At 39.4% G+C, this 26,006-nt stretch overlaps 1 protein-coding gene across 14 annotated transcripts in view; it reads right to left on the reverse strand.

The window, feature by feature from the left end:
- Window positions 1-26,006, reverse strand: part of DLGAP1 (DLG associated protein 1) — a 979,377-nt gene that overhangs the window by 59,680 nt on the left and 893,691 nt on the right. For all 14 annotated transcript variants that reach the window (XM_032293472.1, XM_032293474.1, XM_032293470.1 and 11 more), the window contains one exon: window positions 17,850-17,941. In XM_032293472.1, the coding sequence (XP_032149363.1) occupies window positions 17,850-17,941 (92 nt within the window). The remainder of the gene's footprint in view (window positions 1-17,849; window positions 17,942-26,006) is intronic.

Here is a 26,006-nt window from a genome sequence, read left to right on the forward strand (position 1 = left end):
ATTAACAACTCAAGTAGAATCTCTCTAAAGAATGAAGTTTCAAGAAAATAATTATACTGCCTTTTCTTAAAAAAAAAAAAAAAAAAAAATTTGGAAAGAAAAATAAGTAATTGCAGGAGAAATGTTTGAAGAAAAATAAAGGAAATGACTTCTTTCCCCCCCCACCTTTTTTTTTTTTTTTTTAAGAAAAGGCAGTATAATTATTTTCTTGAAACTTCATTCTTTAGAGAGATTCTACTTGAGTTGTTAATATACTGGGAAACACTTATGTAGAGCACTGTACATATCAGGTATTGCTCTGAAAGTTTTACATATATTAAAAAAACACCCCAGGACAACACACACTGAGGTTAATGCTGTAATCCACCCTCCCCCAACCCCTTTTTAAAATCAATAAACTTTGTTTTTTTTAAGAACAGTTTTAGGTTCACAGCAAAATTGAGCAAAAGTACAGAGTTCCCATACATCCCTTCCCCTGACACACACACAGCTCCGACTAATATCCACATTTCACACTAGAGTGGCACTTTTGATGCAGTCCAGAAACCTACACTGACCATTGTTATCACCCAAAGTCCATGGTTTACATTAGGGTTACTCTTCATGTTATATATTCCCGTATCCACTGTTGTATTATACATACAGAACTGTTTCATTGCCCTGACATCCTCTGTGCTCAGCGTATTCATCCCTCCTTCCTCCCAACCCCTGGCAACTAGTCATCTTTTTTTACTGTCTCATTAATTTTACCTCTTCCAGGATGTCACATAGTTGGAATCATACAGTATATAGTTTTTTCAGATTGACTTGTTTCACTTAGTAATATACATCGAAGTTTTCCCCCTGTCTTTTTGTGGCTCGATAGCTTATTATTTTCAGTGCTGAGTAATATTCCATTATCTGTATGTACCACAATTTATTTATCCATTCACCTAGTAAAGGATAACTTGGTTGCTTCCAAGTTTTGGTAATTAGGAATACAGATGCTATGAATATCCATATACAGGTTTTTGAGTGAACGTAAGTTTTCAATTCATTTGGATAAATTCCAAAAGGCAAAATTGCTGAATTGTATGGTAAAGAGTATATTTACTTTTGCAAGAAACTGTTGACCAGGTAAGGTGGTTCGTGCCTATAATCCCAACGCATTGGGAAGCCAAGGCATATAGATCACTTGAGACCAGTTTGGGAAACACTGTGAGACCCCATCTATAAAAAGTTCAAAAATTAGCTGGCCATGGTGGCGCATGCCTGTAGTCCCAGCTACTGGAAAGGCTGAGCTGGGAAGATGACTTGAGCCCAGTAAGCCCAGGCTGTAGTGAGCTGTGATCGCACTACTGCATTCCAGCCAGGGTGACAGAGCAAAACCCTGTCTCAAAAAAAAAAAAAGAAAAGAAAGAAAAAATAAAGAAACCATTCCCAGCAGACAGAGCTGCAGGTGGAACTGGAATATCTGACTTAAGTGTGGTCATGATCCTCAGTATCACCTCAATGAGGAGGGAGAGATTGGGTCTATACACTGAAGAAATTCGACCCCATGGGACAACAGACCTGCTCAGCCCATCCTGTGCCAGATGACAAACACTGAGACATGGAATCACCATCAGGAAATGCTTCTAGGTGCTCATAAGCCAGCAGCCACATCCTATCCACAGAGGGTCCCTTAAATTTCATGTCACTTCTGTCACCTGTTAGCCCTTGGAGACTCTGTAACCAAACTTTTCATTCTATACGAACCCTGAAGCCTTCTTGTCAGCCATGCCCTTTGGAATCCAGCCTTACCATGGTCAGGCTTGTGCCAGGCAATCATGGTAGCATCCTCCATAAAGAGAATACGTTTGACTCTTTTTTTTTTTTTCCCATGTTTTAAATTACTGCCAGATTATTAAAGATAAAATGATTTGGAACAAAAAAGAAAATAAACAGTCAAACTGTCTTCTCAAGTGGCTGAACCATTCCACATTTGCAGCAGCAAATGAGAATTCCTTTTACTTTATTTATTTATGCTTTTATATTGTGATGGGGTCTCGCTCTGTCACTCGGGCTGGAGTGCAGTGGTGTGATCTCAACTCACTGCAACCTCCACCTTCTGGGTCAAGTGATTCTTCTGCCTCATCCTCCCAAGAAGCTGATACTGCAGGCTTGTGCCACCATGTCGAGCTAATTTTGAGTATTTTTAGTACAGATGGGGTTTCACCAATATTGGCCAGGCTGGCTGGTCTCGAACTCCTGACCTCATGATCCACCCGCCTCAGCCTCCCAACAGGCTGGGATTATGGGTGTGAGCCACAGTACCTGGCCTATTTTTTTGGCGGGGGAGGGAGATGAAGTCTCTCTTACTCTGTTGCCCAAGCTCGAGTACAGTGGTGCGATCTCAGCTCACTGCAACCTCCACCTCCCAGGTTCAAACGATTCTCCTGCCTCAGCTTCCTGAGTAGCTGGGACTACAGGCACACACCACCATGCCCGGCTAATTTTTTGTATTTTTAGGAGGGATGGGATTTCACTATGTTGGCCAGGCTGGTCTTGAACTCCTGACCTCGTGACGTGCCCACCTCAGTCTCCCAAAGTGGTGGGATTACAGGTGTGAGCTGCTGCACCAGGCAAGAATTCCTTTTATTTAATACCCTCACTAGCATTTGGTGGTGCCAGTATTTTGCATTTGGCCATGCCAATAGATGTGTAGTGGTGTAGCGGTATCTCATTTTTGTTTTAAGTTGCAATTCCCTAATGATGTATGATGGTGAACTTCTTTTCATATTCTTACTTGCCATCTCTATTTCATCATTGGTAAAATGTATGTTCAGATGTTTTGTCCATTTTTAAATCAGATTGTTCATTTTCTTTCTTTTCTTTCTTTCTTGCTTTTTTTCTTTTTTTGGAGACACAGTTTCACCGTGTCACCCAGGCTGGAGTGCAGTGGTGCCTCCCGGGTTCAAGCGATTCTCCTGCTTCAGCCTCCCAAGTGGCTGGGATTACAGGTGTGAGCCACTATCCCTGGCTAGTTTTTGTGTTTTTAGTAGAGATGGGGTTTCACCATGTTGGCCAGGCTGGTCTCAAACTTCCAACCTCAGATGATCTGCCCACCGTGGCCTCCCAAAGTGCTGGAATTACAAGCATGAGCCACCGCACCCGGCCAGATTGTTCATTTTCTTATTGTTGGGTCTTAGGAGTCTTTTGCATATTTTGGATAGTTCCTTATCAGATGTGTCTTTTGCAAATATTTTCTTCTTGTGTGTGGTTTGTCTTCTCATTCTCTTGACACTGTCTTTCACACAGAAGTTGTTTTTAATTTTAATGAACTTCAACTTATTATTTCTTTCACAAATTATGCCTTTGGTGTTGTATCTAAAAAGTCATACCATATCCAAGGTCACCTTGAATTTCTTCTATGTTATCTTCTAAAAGTTTTGTAGTTTTGTGTTTTACCTATAATCCATTTTGTGGTAATTTTATAAAGTGTATAATATCTGTGTCTCAATTAATTTTCTTTTGCGTGTGGATGTCTAGTTCTTCTAGTAATATTGAAAAGATGATCTTCTCTCCATTGTAGTGAATTTGCTCCTTTGTCAAAGATCAGTTGGCTATACGTATGTGAGTCTATTTCTGGGGTTTTTATTCAGTTTCATTGATCTATTTGTCTGTTTTTTATCAATACCACACCATCTTGATTACTGTAGCTCTATAGTAAATCTTGAAGTCAGGTAGTGTCAGCCCTCTGACTTTGTTCTCCTTTGATATTGAGTTGGCTATTCTGAATTTTTTGCCTCTCCATATAAACTTTAGTTTGTTGATATCCACCAAACAATTTTCTGGGATTCTGAATTAGCTTATGTTGAATCTATAGATCAAGTTAAGAAGAACTGACATCTTGAAAATATTGAGTATTCCTATTCATAAACATGAAATATTTCTCCATTTATTTACTTCTTTGATATCTTTAATCAGTTTTACAGTTTTCCTCATGTACTCCTTACATGTATTTTGTTAGATTTATACATAAGTATTTGATTTGGAAGATGCTAACATAAGTGGTAATGTACTTTCTATATATATATATATATATATATAAAATTGCACTTTAGGTTCTGAGATACCTGTGAAGAACATTCAGGATTGTTGCATAAGTATATACATGGCAATGTGGTTTGTTGATTCCATCCCCATCACCTATATCTGGCATATAGGTGATGCCCTATGTTATCCCTCCCCACCTCCCCACCCCCCACTGTCCCTCCTCTAGTCCCCTGCAACAGACCCCATAGTGTGATGCTCCCCTCCCTGTGTCCATGTGTTCTCATTGTTCAACACCTGCCTATGAGTGAGAACATGTGGTGTTTGATTTTCTGTTTTTGTGTCAGTTTGCTGAGAATGATGGTTTCCAGATTCATCCATGTCCCTACAAAGGACAGGAAGTCATCATTTTTTATGGCTGCATAGTATTCCATGGTGCATATGTGCCACATTTTCCCTGTCCAGTCTATCATCGATGGGCATGTGGGTTGGTTCCAGGTCTTTGCTATTGTAAACAGTGCCGCAATGAACATATGTGTGCATGTGTCTTTTTTTTTTTTGCTTTTCAGGACTTTTTTTAAATTGCATTTTAGGTTTTGGGGTACATGTGAAGAACATGCAAGATTGTTGCATAGGTACACACATGGCAGTGTGAACATGTGTCTTTATAATAGAACAATTTATAATCCTTTGGGTATATACTCAGTAACGGGATTGCTGGGTCAAATGGAATTTCTATGTCTAGGTTCTTGAGGAATCACCACACTGTCTTCCACAATGGTTGAACTAATTTACACTCCCACCAACAGTGTAAAAGTATTCCTATTTCTCCACATCCTCTCCAGCATCTGTTGTCTCCAGATTTTTTTAATGGTTGCCATGGTATCTCAATGTGGTTTTGATTTGCATTTCTCTAATGACCAGTGATGATGAGCATTTTTTCATATGTTGGTTGGCCTCATATATGTTTTCTTTTGAAAAGTGTCTGTTCATATCCTTTGCCCACTTTTAAATGGGTTTGTTTTTTTCTTGTAAATCTGTTTTAGCTCTTTGTAGATTCTGGATCTTATCCCTTTGTCAGATGGCTAGACTGCAAAAATTTTTTCCCATTCTGTTGGTTGCCGATTCACTCTAATGATTATTTCTTTTGCTGTACAGAAGCTCTGGAGTTTAATTAGATCCCATTTGTCTATTTTGGCTTTTGTTGCCAATGCTTTTGGTGTTTTGGTCATGAAGTCCTTGCCTATGCTTATGTCCTGAATGGTTTTGCCTAGGTTTTCTTCTAAGGTTTTTATGGTGTTAGGTCTTATGTTTAAGTCTTTAATCCATCTGGAGTTAATTTTAGTGTAAGGTGTCAGGAAGGGGTCCAGTTTCTGCTTTCTGTACATGGCTAGCCAGTTTTCGCAACACCATTTATTAAACAGGGAATCCTTTCCCCATTGCTTGTTTTTGTCTGGTTTGTCAAAGATCAGATGGTTGTAGATGTGTGGCATTGCCTCTGGGGCCTCTGTTCTGTTCCATTGGTCTATATCTCTGTTTTGGTACCAGTACCATGCTGTTTTGATTATTGTAGCCTTGTAGTATAGTTTGAAGTCAGGTAGTGTGATGTCTCCAGCTTTGTTCTTTTTGCTTAGAATTAACTTGGCTATGTGGGCTCTCTTTTGGTTTCATATGAAGTTTAAGGTGGTTTTTTCCATTTCTGTGAAGAGGGTCATAGGTAGTTTGATGGGGATACTGTTGAATCTATAAATTACTTTGGGCAGTATGACCATTTTCACAATATTGACTCTTCCTAACCATGAGCATGGAAAATTTTTCCATCTGTTTCTTTCCTTTCTTATTTCCTTGAGCAGTAGTTTGTAGTTCTCCTTGAAGAGGTCCTTTACATCCTTTGTTAGTTGTATTCCTAGGTATTTTAGTCTCTTTGCAGCAATTGTGAATGGCAGTTCATTCTTAATTTGGCTCTCTTTATATCTGTTATTGGTGTATAGGGATGCCTGTGATTTCTGCACATTGATTTTGTATCCTGAGACTTTGCTGAAGTTGCTTATCAGTTTAAGGAGATTTGGGCTGAGATGATGGGGTCTTCTAAATAAACAATCATGTCATCTGCAAATAGAGACAATTTGACTTCCTCCATTCCTGATTGAATACCCTTTATTTCTTTTTCTTGCCTGATTGTTCTGGCTAGAACTTCCAATAGTATGGTTCAATAGGAGTGTTGAGAGAGGGCATCCTTGTCTAGTGCCAGATTTCAAAAGAAATGCTTCCAGTTTTTGCCCATTCAGTATAATATTGGCTGTGGGTTTGTTGGGAATAGCTTTTATTATTTTGAGATACGTTCCATCGATACCTAGTTTATTGAGGGGTTTTAGCATAAACGGCTGTTGAATTTTGTCAAAGGCCTTCTCTGCATCAATTGAGATAATCATGTGGTTTTTGTCTTTGGTTCTGTTTATGTGGTGAATTACGTTTGTAGACTTGCGTATGTTGAACCAGCCTTGCATCCCAGGATGAAGCCTACTTGATCGTGATGGATAAGCTTTTTGATGTGCTGTTGCAATCGATTTGCCAGTATTTTATTGAAGATTTTTGTGTCTATGTTCATCATGGATATTGGCCTGAAGTTTTCTTTTCATGATGAGTCTCTGCCGGGTTTTGGTATCAGGATGATGTTGGTCTCATAAAATGATTTGGGAAGGATACCCTCTTTTTGGATTGTTTGGAATTATTTCAGAAGGAGTGGTACCAGCACCTCTTTGTATGTCTGGTGGAATTCGGCTGTGAACCCATCTGGACCTGGGCTTTTTTTGTGTGGTAGGCCATTAATTGCTGCCTCAACTTCAGCCCTGGTTATTGGTCTATTCAGGGTTTCGGCTTCTTTCTGGTTTAGGCTTGGGAGGGTGCAAGTGTCCAGGAATTTATCCATTTCTTCCAGGTTTACTGCTTTATGTGGATAGAGTTGTTTGTAGTAATCTCTGATGGTGGTTTGTATTTCTGTGGAATCTGTGGTGATATCCCCTTTATCATTGTTTATTGCATCTATTTGACTATTCTCTTTTCTTTTTTATTAATCTGGCTAGTGGTCTATTTTGTTGATCTTTTCAAAAAACCAGCTCCTAGATTTATTGATTTTTTTGAAGGGCTTTTTGTGTCTCTATCTCCTTCAGTTTTGCTCTGGTCTTAGTTATTTCTGTCTTCTGCTAGCCTTTGAGCTTTTTTTATCTTGCTCCTCTGGCTCTTTCAATTTTGATGATAGGGTGTCAATTTGAGATCTTTCCTTGCTTCTCATGTGGGCATTGATTGCTATAAATTTTCCTTTAGACACTGCTTTAAATGCATCCCAGAGATTCTAGTACGTTGTGTCTTTGTTCTCATTAGTTTCGAAGAACATCTTTATTTCTGCCTTCATTTCATTGCTTATCCAGCCAACATTCAAGAGCCAGTTGTTCAGTTTCCATGAAGTTGCGCAGTTCTGAGTTTGTTTCTCAATCCTGAGTTCTAATTTGATTGCACTGTGGTCTGAGAGATTGTTTGTTATGATTTCCGTTCTTTTGCATTTGCTGAGGAGTGATTTACTTCCAATTATGTGGTCAATTTTAGAGTAGGTGTAAGGTAGTGATGAGAAGAATATATATTCTGTGGATTTGGGGTGGAGAGTTCTGTAAATGTCTGTTAGGTTTGCTTGGTCTAGATCTGAGTTCAAGTCCTGGATATCCTTGTTAATTTTCTTTCTCATTGATCTGCCTAATATGGACAGTGGAATGTTAGAGTCTCCCACTATTATTGTGTGGGAGTCTAAGTGTCTTTGTAGGTCATTAAGAACTTGCCTTATGTATCCGGGTGCTCCTGTATTGGGTGCGTATATATTTAGGATTGTTAGCTCTTCTTGTTGCATTGATCCTTTTACCATTATTTAATGTCCTCTTTGTCTCTTTTGATCTTTTTTGGTTTAAAGTCTATTTTACCTGAGACTAGGTTTGCAACTCCTGCTTTTCTTTGCTTTCCATTTGCTTGGTAAATCTTCCTCCATCCCTTTATTTTGAACCTATGTGTATCCTTGCATATGAGGTGGGTTTCCTGGATACAGCACACTGATGGGTTTTGACTTTTTATCCAATTTGTCAGTCTGTGTCTTTTGACTGGGGCATTTAGCCCATTTGCATTTAATGTTAATATTATTACGTGTGAATTTGATCCTGCCATTTTGATGCTAGCTGGTTGTTTTGCCCATTAGTTGCAGTTTCCTCATTGTGTTGATGCTCTTTACCATTTGGTATGTTTTTGGAGTGGCTGGTACTGGTTGTTCCTTTCCATGTTTAGTGCTTCTTTCAGGATCTCTTGTAAAGCAGGCCTGGTGTTGACAAAATCTCTGAGCAATTGCTTGTTCCTAAAGGATTTTATTTCTCCTTTGCTTATGAAGCTTAGTTTGGCTGGATATGAAATTCTAGGTTGAAAATTCTTTTCTTTAAGGATGTTGAATATTGGCCTCCACTCTCTTCCGGCTTGTAGGGTTTCTCCCGAGAGATCTGCTGTGAGTCTGATGGGCTTCCCTTTGTGGGTAACCAAACCTTTCTCTCCGGCTACCCTTAGTATTTTTTCCTTAATTTCAACCCTGGTGAATCTGATGATTATATGCCTTGGGGTTGCTCTTCTTGAGGAATATCTTTGTGGTGTTCTCTGTATTTCCTGGACTTGAATGTTGGCCTGCCTTGCTAGGTTGGTTAAGCTCTCCTGGATAATATCATGAAGAGTGTTTTCCAGCTTGAATTCATTCTCTCTATCACATTCAGGTACACCTATCAAATGTAGATGAGGTCTTTTCACATCATCCCATATTTCTTGGAGGCTTTGTTCATTTCTCTTCACTCTTTTTTCTCTAATCTTGCCTTCTCATTTTATTTCATTGAGTTGATCTTCAATCTCTGATATCCTTTCTTCTGCTTGGTTGATTCAGCTATGGAAACGTGTATTCTTTGTGAAGTTCTCATGTTGTGTTTTTCAGCTCCATCGGGTCATTTATATTCTTATCTAAGCTGTTTATTCTCATTAGCATTTCGTCAAACCTTTTCTCAAGGTTCTTAGTTTCTTTACATTGGGTTAGAATATGTTCTTTTAGCTCAGAGAAGTTTGTTATTAACACTTTCTGAAGCCTGTTTCTCTCAATTCATCAGACTCATTCTCCATCCAGCCTTGTTCCCTTGCTGGTGAGGAGCTGTGATCCTTGGAGGAGGAGAGGCATTCTGGTTTTGGGTTTTTTCATCCTTTTTGCACTGGTTTCTTCCCATCTTTGTTGATTTATCTACCTGTGGTCTTTGTAGTTGGTGACTTTTGGATGGGGTCTCTGAGTGGATGTCCTTTTTGTTGATGATGAAGTTATTTCTTTTTTAGTTTTCCTTCTTACAGTCAGGCCGCTCTGCTGTAGGACTGCTGGAGGTCCACTCCAGACCCTGCTTGCCTGGGGATCACCTGCAGTGGCTGCAGAACAGTAAGGGTTGCTGCCAGTTTCTTCTTCCATTATCTTTGTCCCAGAAGGATACCTGCCTGATGTCAGCCTGAGCTCTCCTTTACGAGGTGACTCTTTGGACATATGGGGGTCAGGGAGCTGCTTGAGGAGACAGTCTGTCCCTTACAGGAGCTCAAGTGCAGAGCTGTGATCTCCATTGTTCCATTCGGAGGTGCTGGGCAGGTACGTTTAAGTCTGCTGCAGTGGAACTCATAACTGCCTTTTTCCCCAGGTGCTCTGTCCTCAGAAGGTGGGGCTTTATTTATAAGTTCCTGATGTGCTGCTGCCTTTTTTCAGAGATGCCCTGCCCAGCAAGGAGGTAGCCTAGTCACAGTCTGCCAGCAGAGGCTTTGCTGAGCTGCTGTGGGCTCTGCCCAGCTGCTGTGTGAACTTCCTTGCAGTTTTGTTTATAGAGGTATAAATAGAACTGCCTCAGTAATGGTGGACTGTCTCTGTAGTGATGGACTGCCTTAGTAGTGGCGGACTGCCTTGGAAATGGCAGACACCCTTCCCCCCCACAGAGCTGGACCATCTGGAGTCCAGTTGTGCTTTCTGTGAAACTCTCAATCCAGAGCATTTCAGATTGCTGGTCTTTGAGGGGGTGGGACCTGCTGAGCCAGATCACCTGGCTCCCTGTTTCAGCCCCCTTTTTTTTCAGTTGAATGGGTGACTCTGTCCTAGGCATTCCAGGTGCCAGTTGAAACGGCACCCACATTTGTGTGAGTTTTTGTGCGGAAACCCGCTGTGCTGGCTGAAACAGCCGTGCTGGATACTTGTGGTGCTTGTCCACCCAGGAATCTCCTGGTCTGTGGGGAGGAAAAATTTGTGTGGAAATGCAGTGATCACTCACTCTCTGCATTCTTGCTGGGAACTGCACTCCAGAGCTGTTCCTGTTTGGCCATCTTGAATTGGTAATGTACTTTTAAAATTTCAATTTCTACTTATTCATTGCTGGTATATAGAGAGTGATTGACTTTTTTTTTTTTTTTGAGACGGAGTTTCACTCTTGTTACCCAGGCTGGAGTGCAATGGTGGGATCTCGGCTCACTGCAGCCTCCATCTCCTGGGTTCAGGCAATTCTCCTGCCTCAACCTCCTGAGTAGCTGGGATTACAGGCACGTGCCACCATGCCCAGCTAATGTTTTGTATTTTTAGTAGAGACGGGGTTTCACCATGTTGACCAGGATGGTCTCGATCTTTTGACCTCATGATCCACCTGCCTTGGCCTCCCAAAGTGCTGGGATTACAGGCTTGAGCCACCGCACCCGGCCTGTGATTGACTTTTATATGTTAATCTTGTATCCCACAACCTTGCTATATTTACTTATTAGTTTCAGGAGGTTTTTGTTGTTGTTGATTCCTTTGGATGTTCTACATAGATGATCTTGTCATCTCCAAACAAAGACAGTTTTATTTCTTCCTCCTAAATCTGTGTATCTTTTCTTTGCTCTTCATTTCTTATTGTGTTAGCTAGGACATCTAATAGGATGTTAAAAAGGAGTAGTGAGAGGGAATATCCTTACCTCATTTTTGATCATAGTTGAAAACCTAGTTTCCCACCATGAAGTATGATGTTAGCTGTAGGTTTTTTTTGTAAAAGTTCTTTATCAAATTGAAGAAGTCCTTTTACATTCCTAGTTTATTGAGAGTTTTTAAAATCAGGAATGAATTTTACATTTTGTGAAATGCTTTTTCTACATCTCTTGACAGAATCATGGATTTTTTTTTTTTTTTTGCTTTAGCCTGTGGATGTGATGGATGACACTAATTAATTTTCAGATGTTGAACCAGCTTTGCATAACTGAGATAAATCCCAATCTGTTTTCTCATATAATTTATTTTATGAATTGTTGGATTACATTTGATAAAATTTTGTTGAGGAATTTTTGCATCCTCATCTTATGTTTTATATCTTATGTTCATGAGAGGTATTGGTATGTACTTTTAACATCTTTGATTTTGGTATTGCTGGCAATACTGGCCTCATAGAATAGGTTAGGAAGTATTCACTTTGCTTCTATCTTCTGAAAGACATTATAGAGATACACAAATGTATAATTTTTTCCTTAAATGTTTGGTAGAATTCAGTAGTGAGCCCCTCTGGACCTGGTGCTTTCTGTTTTGGAAGAGTATTAATTTTTGATTCAATTTTTTCAACAGATATAGGCCTATTCAGATTGTTTATTTCTTGAGTGAGTTTTGGCAGACTGCCTTTTTAAAAATTGGTCAATTTCACCTATGGGCACAGAGTTGTAATAATATTCTTTTATTATCCCTTTAATATCCTAGGATATACAGTGATGTCCCCTTTCATGTCTGATATTATAAGAGTAATTTGGCTGGGTGCAATTACTCAGGCTTGTAATCCCAGCATTTTGGCAGGCTGAGGGGGGTGGATCACAAGGTCAGGAGTTCAAGACCAGCCTGACCAACATGGTGAAACCCCGTCTCTACTAAAAATACAAAAATTAGCCAGGTGTAGTGCTGTGCACCTGAAATCCCAGCTACTTGGGAGGCTGAGGCAGAAGAATAACTTGATCCTGGGAGGTGGAGGTTTCAGTGAGCTGAGTTCAGCCACTGCACTCCAGCCTGGTGAACAGAGCAAGAATTCGTCACAAAATAAATTTAAAAAAAATTAAAATAAATTTAAAAAAAGAGAGTAATTTGTGTCTTCTCTCTTAGTTTGCCTGGTTAAATGCTTATCATTTTATTAATCTTTTCGGAGTCAGGTTTTTGTTTTGTTGATTATCTCTATTGATTACTATGTTCAATTTCGTGATTTCTCTTCTAATTTTTGTTATTTCATCTCTTGTGTTTACTTTGTCAATTTGCTCTTCTTTTTCTAGTGTCCTATGGTGGAAGCTTAAATAATTAATGTTAGATTGTTCTTCTTTTCTAATACATGCAATCAATGCCGTAACTGTCCCTCTAAACACTGCTTTTGCTGCATTCCATAAATTTTAATAAGTTGTACTTCCATTTAGTTCAGAATATTTAGTTTCTTGAGATTTAACTGACTCATTTGTAATTTAGAAATATGCTGCTAAATCTCTTAGTATTTTGGGAATTTCCAGCTATCTTTCTGTTGTTGATTTCTAGTTTAATTCCACTGTGGTCTGACAGCAGACATGGCTTGTTAAGGTCTGTTTTATGCCCCATAATATGTTCTGCTCTATCTAGATAAATGTCCTGTGTGAGCTTGAGAAGAATGTGTGATCTGTTGTTGCTGGATGAAGTAGTCTATAAATGTCAACTACACCCAGTTTTTCAATAGTGCTGTTGCATTCAACTATGTCCTTACTGATGTTCTGCCTTCTTGATCTGTCCATTTCTGATAGAGAATGGTTGAAGTCTCCAATTATAATATAGATACATCTTTTTCTCCTTCCAATTTTATCAATTCAAGAACTCATGTATCTTGTAGTTTTTTGTTTGTTTGTTTGTTTCTCTCTGCTACCCAGGCTGGGATGCAGTGGCGTAATCTCAGCTCACTGCAACCTCCGCCTCCTGGGCTCAAGTGACTCTTCTGCCTCAGCCTCCCAAGTAGCTGGGACTATAGACACGTGCTACCACATTTTTGTATTTTTGGTAGAGATGGGGTTTCACCATGTTGCCCAGGCTGGTCTCGAACTCCTGATCTCAAGTGATCTGCCCTCCTTGGTCTTCCAAAGTGTTGGGATTACAGGCATGAAACACTGCACCTGGACAGATACAACTCTTATCTTTTATCTTTTTTTTTTTTTTTTTTTCTGAGACAGGGTCTCTGTCGCCGAGGCTGGAATGCCATGGTGTGATGTCGGCTTACTGCAACCTCCACTTCCCAGGCTCAAGCAATCTTCCCATCTCAGCCTTCTGATTAACTGGGCCCACAAGCATGCACCACAGCCAGATAATTTTTTATAGAGATGGGATTTTGCCATTTTGCCAAGGTTGGTCTCAAACTTCTTGGCTCAAGTGATCCACCTACCTCAGTCTCCTAAAATTATAGTATTACAGGTGTGAGCCACCGCGCCTGGCCTAATTCTTATCTGTGCTCCTCTATAGGTAAGACGTTCTTTCCCTCTCACTTTTTTCAAGATTTTCTAAGTGTTTTATTTTTCCGAAATTTGAACATGATATGTGTAGTTATTTGTTGTTTTGTTTTGTTTTTGGCATTTGCCTTGCTTCATATTCTCTGAGCTTCCTGGATCTGTGGTATCTGACATTAATTTGGGTGGATTCTGTTGTTATTGCTTCTAATATTGCTTCTGTTCCTTTCTCCTTCCTCTCCTTGTATTCCTCTCTCAGATAAAGTTACACCTTTTGTAGCTGGCTCACAGTTCTCAGGTAATCTATTGTTGTTTCTTATCAGTCTTTCTTCTCTTTGCTTTTCAGTTTTGGAAGTTTCTATTGTTATATCCTCAAGCTTAGACATTAGTGTCCAGTTAACTAATAAGCCCATCGAAGATATTCTATGTTTCTATTAGAGTATTTTTTTTTATCTCCAGCATTTCTTTTTAATTCTTAGAATCCTTTTTTATTCTCCATCTCTCTGCATGTAATCTGCTTCTTTCATTAGAGCCCTTAGCATATTAATCATAATTTAAAAAATATCAGCTGGGCACCATGGCTCACACCTGTAATCCCAGCACTTTGGGAGGCCAAGGCTGACGGATCATGAGGTCAGGAGATCAAGACCAACCTGGCTAACATGGTGAAACCCTGTTTCCACTAAAAATACAAAAAAAAAAAAAAAACAAAAAAAAGAAAAGAAAAGAAAAATTAGCCAGGCGTGGTGGCATGCGCCTGCAGTCTCAGCTAGCTACACGGGAGGCTGAGGCAGGAGAATCACGTGAATTCAGGAGGCAGTGGTTGCGGTGAGCCGAGATCATGCCATTGCACTCCAGTCTGGGTGACAGACCAAGACTATGTCTCAAAAAAAAAAAAAAAAAAAAAAAAACTTTATATATATGCCTGGTAATACCAACATTCCTGCCATATTTGACTCTCGTTCTGATGCTTGTTCCATCTCTTCAAACTGTATATTGGCATTTAATAATGTACTGGTAAGATGTGTGTTAGGGCAAAGTGCCCTATAGCACTTTGATTAGTCTCAATGTTTTGGTGAGCCTGTGCTCCTGGACTGTGAACTTCATCATTGTCTCTCACATTTTTTTTCTCTTATGTGGGATAAGATGCCTGAAGTGGGCTGAGGTTGGCCGAAGGGAACTAGAGCTGAGTATTTTCCTTCCCCGAGGTAGGTTAGGTTCTGATAAAACCCCAGCCAGCAAAAGGTTCTGGTAAAATAGTTTCTGCTGCATGCAGGCCTTGTGAAAAAGAAGAGAATGTGCTGGCATATTTCAAAGTAGTTCTTTTTTCCTTTTCCTTTCTGGAAACATGAGGAGTTTTTTTCTCTCTAATATTCACTATGAGGACGTGGTAGAGCTCCTGGAGGTAAAACTCACAAAAGTGTGAGTCCTCCCTATGACTGAGTTTCCTTGGAGTTTTTAACTCTCAGAGTTGTCAACATTGAGCCTCCAACAATTCTTCAGTTACTGCTTATGTTTTCTTACCCTGTGCTGGTTCCTGCAGAGATTTCTACTTGTGTTTCTCCACCAGGAAGTTGTGATTCTCTCTATCTGTCTGTCTCTCTAATTTTTGGAGAAGCAGTGTGCCTTGTGACCTCACTGTTCTGAGAGATAGACAGAGATGTTGATTTTTTAGTTTGTTGAGATTTTTACTTGTTAAGATGCAGTGTGACTTCTCAGTTCCTTTTAGCTTACAGTGGAAACTACTTCAACCTCCTTTTTACATATTAGAAAACTAAGGCACAAGCATGGGTAGCAATTTGCTTATGGCCTCTCAGCTAATAAGGAGCAGAGCCAGGATTTGGCTCAAGAGTCTGTGCTGTTAACCACTACATCACGGAGAAAAGAAATCAAGCTGGGCTGGTGGGAGATGGAGGAATATATTTCCTTTTTCTTTTTTTTAGGATGGAGTCTTGGTCTGCTACCCAGGCTGGAGTACAATGGTGCAGTCTTAGTTCACTGCAATCTCTGCCTCCTGGGTTAAAGCTATTCTCCTGCCTCACCCTCCTGAGTACCTGAGATTACAGGCGTCCACCACCACACCCAGCTATTTTTTGTATTTTCAGTAGAGACGGAGTTCACCATGTTGGTCAAGTTGGTCTTGAACTCTGGACCCCAGGTGATCTACTTGCTTTGGCCTCCCAAAGTGCTGGGATTACGGGTGTGAGCCACTGTGCCCGGCCAGGAGTGTATTTTCTTAATATGAGATTTTTAACGTCTATTAAATATATACTTTCAAAAAATTTTCTAAAACATATGCCTAGGAAGGTTCACATTAAAACAATGATTACTGGGGCAGGGAAAAAAACAATGATTATTAAAAGTTAAAGTAAATACGATAAACAAACATTTTAGAGTAGAAGAAAAAGGTGACTCCTAAGCCAATCATTTGTACATATTACATTTCAGTCCTTGTTCACCTGCATGAACACTATGCATGGATATTATGTATTCAACTTCTTCACCTAACATCGTATCATGAAAATTTCCCCATGTTTCTCTATGTTTTTAAATAAATAATATTTAATAGCTATATAATAGTTTACCTCAGTGTTGTGCTATAAATTACAAAAGCATGCTATTATCAGTTATTTGATAGTGTTTTTCTTTTACAATGATAATGTTTCACAATTGTTTACCTTCCATTGAGTGATTTCATTCAAGATAGTCCCACGAATGTGATTTTTGGATCAATTGGTATGGATAGATGTATAACTATTGCTAACTTTTATCATATTCGTTTCCAGAAGAATTGTACCAGTTTTCTGGGCTTCCAGCATTGCATAATTATATTAGGTCGGTGCAAAAGTAATTGAGGTTTTTGCCATATTATACACACACACACATAATATATATTGCATATACACACATTATATATATTATATATTTTATTAATAAACATACATTAGCTACATGTATATTATATATATATATATATAATATATATACACACACACACACCTCTTATAAGTACAGTGTCAATCAATAGTGGGAGGTTCTATAACAGGATCACTTCCATAAACTGATAAATGACTCCTTTTCAGATTTTCAGTTTATGTTACATGTAGCCTTGATTATAGGAAGCATTCCACAGATTTTATTGAATGGATGGATAATGGAAGGATGGATAGGTGACATGCAAATGATTCTTCCTAATTAACACAAAGAAAGTTAGTAGCAGAGTTGAGATGATATACTTAGAGCTTTCACTCTTACCGTAACTCCAGTTTTACTTTATTCAGCCAGCATTTACTGTATATTTAGTATGTGCAAATCACAATGCTGGACGCTGGGGGGTACTACTATTAATAAAACATGGTTCTACCCACAAAGAACCTCCCAGTTTGAGAAATTCACATGCTTCTCTCCAAGTTCTCATTTACAAAATGAAATTATTAATCCCAAATTCTGTAATTTTATGAAACCCTACATTTCCCATTTATAGACACTAAGACTCTAAAGTAGGTAAAGAGTAATCTAAAGGACTGGTGATTCAGGATAATGATAGGGAATATCCTCCTCATTCATTCATTCATCATTCATTGAGCACACACCAAACACCAGACACTATTAAATGTTGGAAATAAAAATAGAAATAAGGTAAGTTCCCATGCCCGGCGCGGTGGCTCAAGCCTGTAATCCCTACACTTTGGGAGGCCGAGGCGGGTGGATCACGAGGTCGAGAGATCGAGAACATCCTGGTCAACATGGTGAAACCCCGTCTCTACTAAAAATACAAAAAATTAGCTGGGCATGGTGGCGCGTGCCTGTAATCCCAGCTACTCAGGAGGCTGAGGCAGGAGAATTGCCTGAACCCAGGAGGCGGAGGTTGCGGTGAGCCGAGATCGCGCCATTGCACTCCAGCCTGGGTAACAAGAGCGAAACTCCGTCTCAAAAAAAAAATAATAATAATAATTAAAGAAATAAGGTAAGTTCCCTTCTCATAAAAAGTCCACAGTCTCAAATGGGAAAATTTCTTTTTTCTTTTTCAAAGGTATAGTTTAGCAACCCAAGAGTACTGCACACAGTATGTATATGTATGTAATATGCTTATAGTACTATTCTAGCAAAACTCAAATGGAGTGGTCTCTAGTATTAAAGTACAGGAGAGAGTCGACTAATATTGATTCAACTTCACCCTTTAAATACTCCCAAAACTGAGTGGAAAATATCATTGAATTTTGTAGATTTATCATGGGGAAAAGTACTTTTACCTTACTTCACAACATCAGACAAAAGAGGATGAATGCACGTGGACTTACCACTTCTCTTCTTCTACTTGCACTCCCACGGACTGGAACTTACTGGGTGCTTTATTCTCCCCTGTTTTTTCTGGTTCTTCAGCGTCATCCACCTGGAGAAATCATCAAATAAATAGAGTTGCTCTATTTCAGTCACCTTGCTTGAAAAACAAACATCACATTTTATAAGAAAAATCTCGAATATTACTGGAGTGTCTTGTAACTAAATGCCTTGTTCAATATTTGTGTATTTTATGAGAGCCATCACTACCTTCACAACATGTTCTTTGACCATGTTGCTCTTGGTAAAATGCAATTTTATTCTCTCTCAAGATAGCTGATAAATGTCTATGATTCCTCCATAGATTTGCAAGTATGTACTTACCTGCAAATACCTATATTAGAAGGGAATCTACATGGAAATGTGTTCTTGGAAGTTTTTTTTTTTGATGGATTCTCCCTCTGTCACCCAGGCTGGACTGCTGTGGCGTGATCTCTGCTCACTGCAACCTCCACCTCCAGGCCAAAGGGATTCTCCTGCCTCAGCCTCCTGAGTAGCTGGAATCACAGGTGTGTGCCACCACGCCCGGCTAATTTTTATATTTTTAGTAGAGATGGGTTTCACCATGTTGGCCGGGCTGGTCTCAAACTCCTGACCTCAAGTGATCCGACTGTCTGGGCCTTCCAAAGTGTTGAGATTATAGGCGTGAGCCACCACACCCTGCCTGGAAGTTTTGAATTTGAAGATAACAACATACAAAATAAAGAGGAAAATGTATGTATTGTAATTATAATTGTTGATATTAGGAGATTTAGATATTAACCTTATTAAGATTAACTATAGAGTGTCTTCTTCTTTCTCCCCTTAAATAAAGAATTGACTCTGAATATTACTCCATAGTTTCTAAATAGCTATGTATATATTACAGCTATATAGAAAATATGCCATATAGAACTAATCGCCTATGCGGCAGATTAGCCCCAACCCAACTTTGAAGAAAATTTTAGAATTCTTAGGTTTATTCCTTTTTCCTACTACAGTATTTAAGAAATTTTTTTTCTAAGCAGGGTGTGGTAGCTCACGCCTGTAATCCTAGCACTTTGGGAGGCTGAGGTGGGCAGATGACCTGAGGTCAAGAGTTTAAGACCAGCCTAGCCAACATGGTGAAACCCTGTCTCTACCAAAAATTTAAAAAAATTAGATGGGCATGGTGGCACCAGCCTTTAGTCCCAGCTACCCAGGAGGCTGAGGCAGGAGAATGGCATGAACCCAGGAGGTGGAGGTTACAGTGAGCCGAGATCACACCATTGCACTCCAGCCTGGGCAACAAGAGCAAAACTCCATCTCAAAAAGATAAATAAATGAATAAGAAAGAAAATTTTTTTCTAAATATAAAAACAATTTAATGTAAGTTATATCAAATTAAAATACAGAAATAGATAATGTAGAAAGAGAAAGTCTCCCAAGAATCACTGTCAATTATTTGATATATATTTGCCTATCTTCTTTCATATGTATGTCTAAATATATGTATTTAAATGATTATAAATACTAAAATTACACAGATGAGATTATACTACATAGGTTTCTTCTGCAATACTTTATTTGTTAACACTACTACTATTTTTGGACATTTTATTATGTCAGTAAACACAACTCAATCCTCTTGTTGATTACATAAGTATTTCTTTTCTTTTCTTTTTTTTTTTTTGAGACATGGTGTCACTCTGCTGCCCAGGCTGGAATACAGTGATGCAGACACTGCTCACTGCAATGTCAACCTCCTTGGCTCAAGCAATCCTCCCTTCTCAGCTTCCCAAGCAGCTAGGCCTACAGGTACATGCCACCATGCCCAGCTAATTTTTCTTATTTTTTTGGAGAGAAGGGGCACCCCATGTTGCCCAGGCTGGTCTCAAATGACTGTGTTCAAACAATCCTCCTACCTCACCTCCTAAAGTACTGGGATTATAGGCTTGAGGATATTTCTTTTAATGACTAAGCAATATAGGCATCAGAGTAATTTGCTCTTTATTGCTATTACGTGTGATATTACAAATAATATTTCATATGCATCCTTTTGAATACTTGTGCAAATATTGTTTAGGAAAAATTATTAGAGGTAGAAATGCTAGGTGGAAGATATTGAGCATGTGCAAATTTAAGGTATATCTCACCAAATCACTTATCATCCTTTCACGGTCAGTGCATAAGACTTTCCAATTCCCTACACCTTCACTAGTACTAAATATTGGCAAACTTTTAAATTTTTGCTAAGGTATCACAAGTTAAAAAAATATATATATTTCTTTTTTTGAGATGGAGTCTCACTCTGTTGCTCAGGCGGGAGTGCAGTGGCACAATCTTGGCTGACTGCAACCTCTGCCTCCCAAGCTCAAGTGGTTCTCCTGCCTCAGCCTCCTGAGTAGCTGGCACTGGAGATGTGTGCCACCACCCCCAGTTCCATCATGCTGGTCAGGCTGGTCTCGAACTCCTGACCTCGTGATCCGCCCACCTCAGTCTCCCAAAGTGCTGGGATTATAAGAGTGAGTCACCGTGCCCTGCAAAAATATTTATTGACCTCTTATGTTTCTATCTGCAAACTGTCTATTCACATCCTTTACTAGTTTCCTCCCTAATTGGGCTGTTTTTTATTTTCTTAATCATAGGATCTGTTTATATCTTACGAACCTAAACTCTCTTTCTCTGTTACATATACTGCAAATATTTTCTCTCAGTTTACCATGTGCCTTTTTTTTTTTCTTTTTTTTTTTTTATGGGGAGGTGTTTCTTTCTTATTGCCCAGGCTGGAATGCAATGGTGCCATCTTGGCTCACTGCAAACTCTGCCTCCCAGGTTCAAGCAATTCTCCTGTCTCAGCCTCCTGAGTAGCTGGTACTACAGGCACCCGCCACCACGTCCAGCTAATTTTTGTATTTTTAGTAGAGATGGTGTTTCACCATATTGGCCAGGGTGGTCTTGAATTCCTGACCTTGTGATCTGCCTGCCTCAGCCTCCCAAAGTGCTGGGATTACAGGCGTGAGCCAACGCGCCTGGCTATCATCTGTCTTTTAAGATTTGCCCTTCATTGGAGGGAATCTTAGGTAGTCGTATCCAGCTTTTATGGTTTGAAAAGGCCTTTTCTCCAAGCATATTTTTTAAAGTCCTCTTGTATTTTCTTTTATGCTTTCATGTTAGTCTTTTTTTTTCATATTTAGTTCTTAAATCCACCATCCTGAAATATTCGTGTCAAAGACACATATGTAGAGATGGAATACATATATATCTCCTGTACTACTTCCCTTGGGTTATCAGTGGATCTGGCTCCATTTATTAACTAATTCGCCTTTTTTGTTTGAGACGTCAACTTTATCTGATACCAAACTTTACTCACATATCTTTTTTTTTTTTTTTTTTTTTTTTGGAGACAGAGTCTCCTTTTGTTGCCCAGGTGGAGTGCAATGGCACAATTTCACCTCACTGTAACCTCCACCTCCTGGGTTCAAGCGATTCTCCTGCCTCAGCCTCCTTAGTAGCTGGGATTACAGGCACCCATCACCACGTCCTGCTAATTTTTGTAATTTTAGTAAACACAGGGTTTCACCATGTTAGTCAGGCTGTTCTCAAACTCCTAGCCTCAGGTGATCTGCCCACCTCGGCCTCCCAAAATTCTAGCATTACAGATGTGAATCACTGCGCCTGGCATACTCACATATATTTTCCCATACATTCTCACACAGGCATCCCATATACAGTCATGACACACATAATAACGTTTCCGTTAATGACAGATCACATATACAAGAGTGACTATAAGATTATGATGGAACTGCCCTGTGCAGAAGTACCATTTTGCATCTTTTGTACTGTATTTTTACTAGACTTTTTCTGTGGTTAGATACACAAATACTTAGCATTGTGTTACAGTTGCCTACAGTGTTCAGCATAGTCATATGCTGTACAAGTTTGTAGCCTAGGAACAATGGGCCATACTATATAGCCTCAGTTTGTAGTATGCTCCACCTTCTAGGTTTGTGTAAGTATATTCTATGATGTTCACACAATGATGAAATCACCTAATAACGCATTTTTCCAGATGGATCCCTACCATTAGGTGACAAACATATATATACTTGTTTCTGGCCTATGGATCTGCTGGGCTTTTTGACCGTCCCTCTCCTTTTTCCTAAATATAATTTTTTTTTTTTTTTTTTTGAGATGGGGTTTCACTCTTGTCCAGGCTGGAGTGCAGTGCTGCGATCTCAGCTCAGTGCGACCTCCATCTCCCAGGTTCAAGTGACTCTCCTGCCTCAGCCTCCCAAGTAGCTGGAATTACAGGCATGTGCCACCACGCCCAGCTAATTTTTGTATTTTTGGTAGAGATGGGGTTTCGCTACGTTGACCACACTGGTCTCAAACTCCCAACCTCAGCTGATCTGCCCACCTCAGCCTCTCAAAGTGCTGGGATTACAGGTGTGAGCCACTGCACCTGGCCTTTCCTAATATAATTTTGAAATCAATCTTGATATTTTCTATGGCAAGTCTCCTCTTGTAGTTCTTTTTTTAAAAATATAATTAGGCTAGGTGAGGCTGCTCATGCCTGTAATCCTAGAACTTTGGGAGGCCAAGGTGAGAGGATCACTTGACCTTAAAATTTCAAGACCAGACTGGGCAATAGAGACCCTGTCTCTAAAAAATAAGAGAAAAAATATGAGCATAGTGGCATATGCCTGTACTCCCAGCTACTCGAGATGCTGAAGCAGGAGGATTGCTTGAGCCTGAGAGGTGGAGGCTACAGTGAGCCCTGATCATGCTACTGACTCCAGCCTGAGTGACAGATCAAGACAGTGTTTAAAAAAAAAAAAAAAAAAAAAAAGTAATTTAAAAACAGAACAAAACAAAACAAAAATCTCTAGGCTATTTTGGAGTATTAACTTCTAAGTTAATATCAAATTGTCTTTAACAAATTAACTTTAACATCAAATTGTCAAGTTCCTCCTGTTAGCCTCCACCAGTGATAAAAATCACGTTGGAATTTTTATTGGAATTTCTTTAAAAATTTATGTTAATTTTTAAATAATTGTTGTCTTTATACTATGTAGTATTTCTGTGTAGTAATAATAAATAATTTTCCATTTATTCTGGTCTTACATTTTATTTATTTGCTAGACGAGGTCTTGCTATGTTGCCCAGGCTAGAGTACAATGGCTATTCACAAGGTTGATCCCATTAGTGATCAGCATGAAAACTTTGACCTGCTCTGTTTCTGACCTGGGCCAGCTCATTCCCTACTTAGGCAACCGGACGGTCCCCTGCCCCCAGGAGATCACCATATTGATGTTGAACTTCCTGTGGACACCCTATTAGTACAGTGCACTAAAGCCCAAGTTTCCTGAGCTTATGTGATCCTCCTGCCTCAGCCCTCTGAGTAGCTGGGAATACAGGTGTGCATGACCATGCCCGGAGGTCTTTTTTTTTTTCTGAGGTAGTCTTAGGAGCCTCACTCTGTCACCCAGGCTGAAGTGCAGTGGCATGATCTCGGCTCACTGCAACCTTTGCCTCCTGGGTTCAAGTGATTCTCTCTGCCTCAGCCTCCGGAGTACCTGGGACTATAGGCGTGCACAACCATGCGCAGCTAATTTTTTTGTATTTTTAGTAGAGACAGGGTTTCACCATGTTGGCCAGGCTGGTCTCGATTTCCTGACCTCAGGTGATTCGCCCACCTCGGCCTCCCAAACTGCTGGGATTATAGGCATGAACCACTGCACCTGGCCTTCCCCAGATTGAATACTCCCTCTTGCATCGGTATTAGTAGTTTAGGTGAGTGTCTGTATTATTTTGACTTTAAAATTTACCGACATTAAGTTGTCACAAGAATCTTTTATAATTTTTCAAAAGGTCATATACTATTCTCATTCCTAATATTGTTGATTTCTATTTTCCCTTTCTCAATCAGACGCGTCTATTTAGCCTTTTCAAATAACCAATTTTGGCTTATCAATTTCACTTTACTTGTTATTGCCATTGCTCTGTTTTGTTTTCTAATGCATTTATCTCTGTTTTCCTCATTAGTAATTCCTTCTTTTGAATCTGCTGCTCTTTGTCTAGCTTTGTGAATTGAGTGTTTAGTTTATATTGTAATATTTCTTCCATAATTATGAAAGAACATAGGGCCAGAAATTCTTCTTAGATCATAACTACAGCCACAGCCCATAGTGATGACTTACTTACAGGATCCCTGCTGTCATTTATTTCAAAATAATCTTGAATTCCTTCTGTAATCCAAATGTTATTTAGATGTTTTAATATTTTCATTCTTTTTTTTTTCTTTTTTTTGAGACGGAGTCTCGCTCTGTCGCCCAGGCTGGAGTGCAGTGGCACAATCTCAGCTCACTGCAACCTTTGCCTCTCAGGTTCAAGCGATTCTCCTGCCTCAGTTTCCTGAGTAGCTGGGATTACAGGCACATGCCTCCACACCCGGCTAATATTTGTATTTTTAGTAGAAATGGGGTTTCACCATGTTGGTAAGGCTGGTCTTGAACTGCTGACCTTGTGACCCACCCGCCTCGGCCTCCCAAAGTGCTGGGAATACAGGCATGAGCCACCATGCCCCGCCCATTTTAATATTTTTGAATGGTTTGATTTTGTTATCCGTTTAGTGTTAATTTCTAATTTTAATGCATCATGGTTGGCAAAAATGACTGATTATTTCTTCTTTTTGGAATCCATTAAAATGATCTCTGTAAGGTTTGTTAGTTTTGATTGGAGATAAGTCCCTCCAAAAATCTCTTCCTAAGTAAACCTTGATGCTGACTTCAAGGACATCAAAATAAAGTCTGTAAGGCTTAAATGTTTTGAAACTATCTCCTTAGTGTTCCTTTATTATTTTAAGTCAATGAATTATGGATCCTAGATAATGTGCCTTTTTATTTTTCAAAGCTTTCTTTCCGATAGTAACAATTCATTTGGTTTGTACCTAACTTGGCAGAGACAAGATTCATTATTTGCAGTTGGACTTATTTCTTCACATAGGCATAAAATAATATATCTCTGTACACTTGGAGAGGCATTAAAGGAATAAATAAGTCTTCAGAGTATGATCTTGAATAACTAAATTTTCTTTCATTTTTAATTCAAAGAATAGAGAAAGCCATTGCCTTTCACATAATGTGAAGGATTAAACTGTTCTTTTTTTTTTCTTTCATTTCCTTAGTTTATTAAACATGACAATGAACTGTCAGGCTGTGCAAGAACTATGACAAGTGGAAACCCATAAACTGTTCTTTTCATCTGTTTTGCAACTTGAGTTAAATGATCATAGATGAAAGTCATAATGTATCACCAGGAGGTAGGGGAGTTAGGGCCTAAAGGTAGTAGGTAAAACTCATCTATAGTCAGAATTACTCTCGAGAGAGTAAAAGACAGTGCAACCAACTCTTGCTAGGGGTCACCTTTGGGGCGTACAGTAGGTATAGGAGGCAGGAGTGGGAAAGAAAGGGAAATTTCATATTTTGTTCTATACACTCATGTACTGTATAAACTCTTTATAATAATACTGTATACAAGAATTACTTATTTTGTAATTTTAAGAAAACAAAAAAAATAGCCTTAATGGTGTCCATGGCTTTTAGTATAGACATACAACTCCCCTCTAAATTCAAAGCAGCCAGTCCTCACAATGCCCTCCTCATCCCCAGCACTACAGCATCAATAAAAGCACCAGATAAAGTATTTGACTTGTTTTGGTGCCACATTGTATAAAAATTTGTATCTTTAAATATGCTAGAATCACAGTGTCCTGAGGTACTCCCAAAAGAACACAGCCCATGCACCAGCTGCTGTGTACGGCTCCCAAGTCCCAGCACCACCTGACCCTGCCACCTGATGGTGTGAGCACAGGCTATCCCAGGCCTTGCTTCTGAGCTCCTAGAGTTCTGGTAACCCCACCTTTTCTTTCTTCTTCCTTTTATTGCTCTCTCAGTCTTCCCATACCTGTGTAACCAATTTTGTGTATTAAACTGTCTCTGTTGAGGAAATGAGCCTGGTCTGTGATTTCCTGGATGGGATTCTAACCAATTCCATATGACTATGCTCATGTAAATTAAAAATGCCTGGGATGTCAGCCAAAGTAGGATGTTATGCCTTACACTATGGGGCGGTATAAAACTACCCAATGAGAG

This window comes from Sapajus apella, unplaced genomic scaffold, assembly GCF_009761245.1.
Source record: "Sapajus apella isolate SASKATOON/1434 unplaced genomic scaffold, GSC_monkey_1.0 scaffold29, whole genome shotgun sequence".
Taxonomy (NCBI): domain Eukaryota; kingdom Metazoa; phylum Chordata; class Mammalia; order Primates; family Cebidae; genus Sapajus; species Sapajus apella.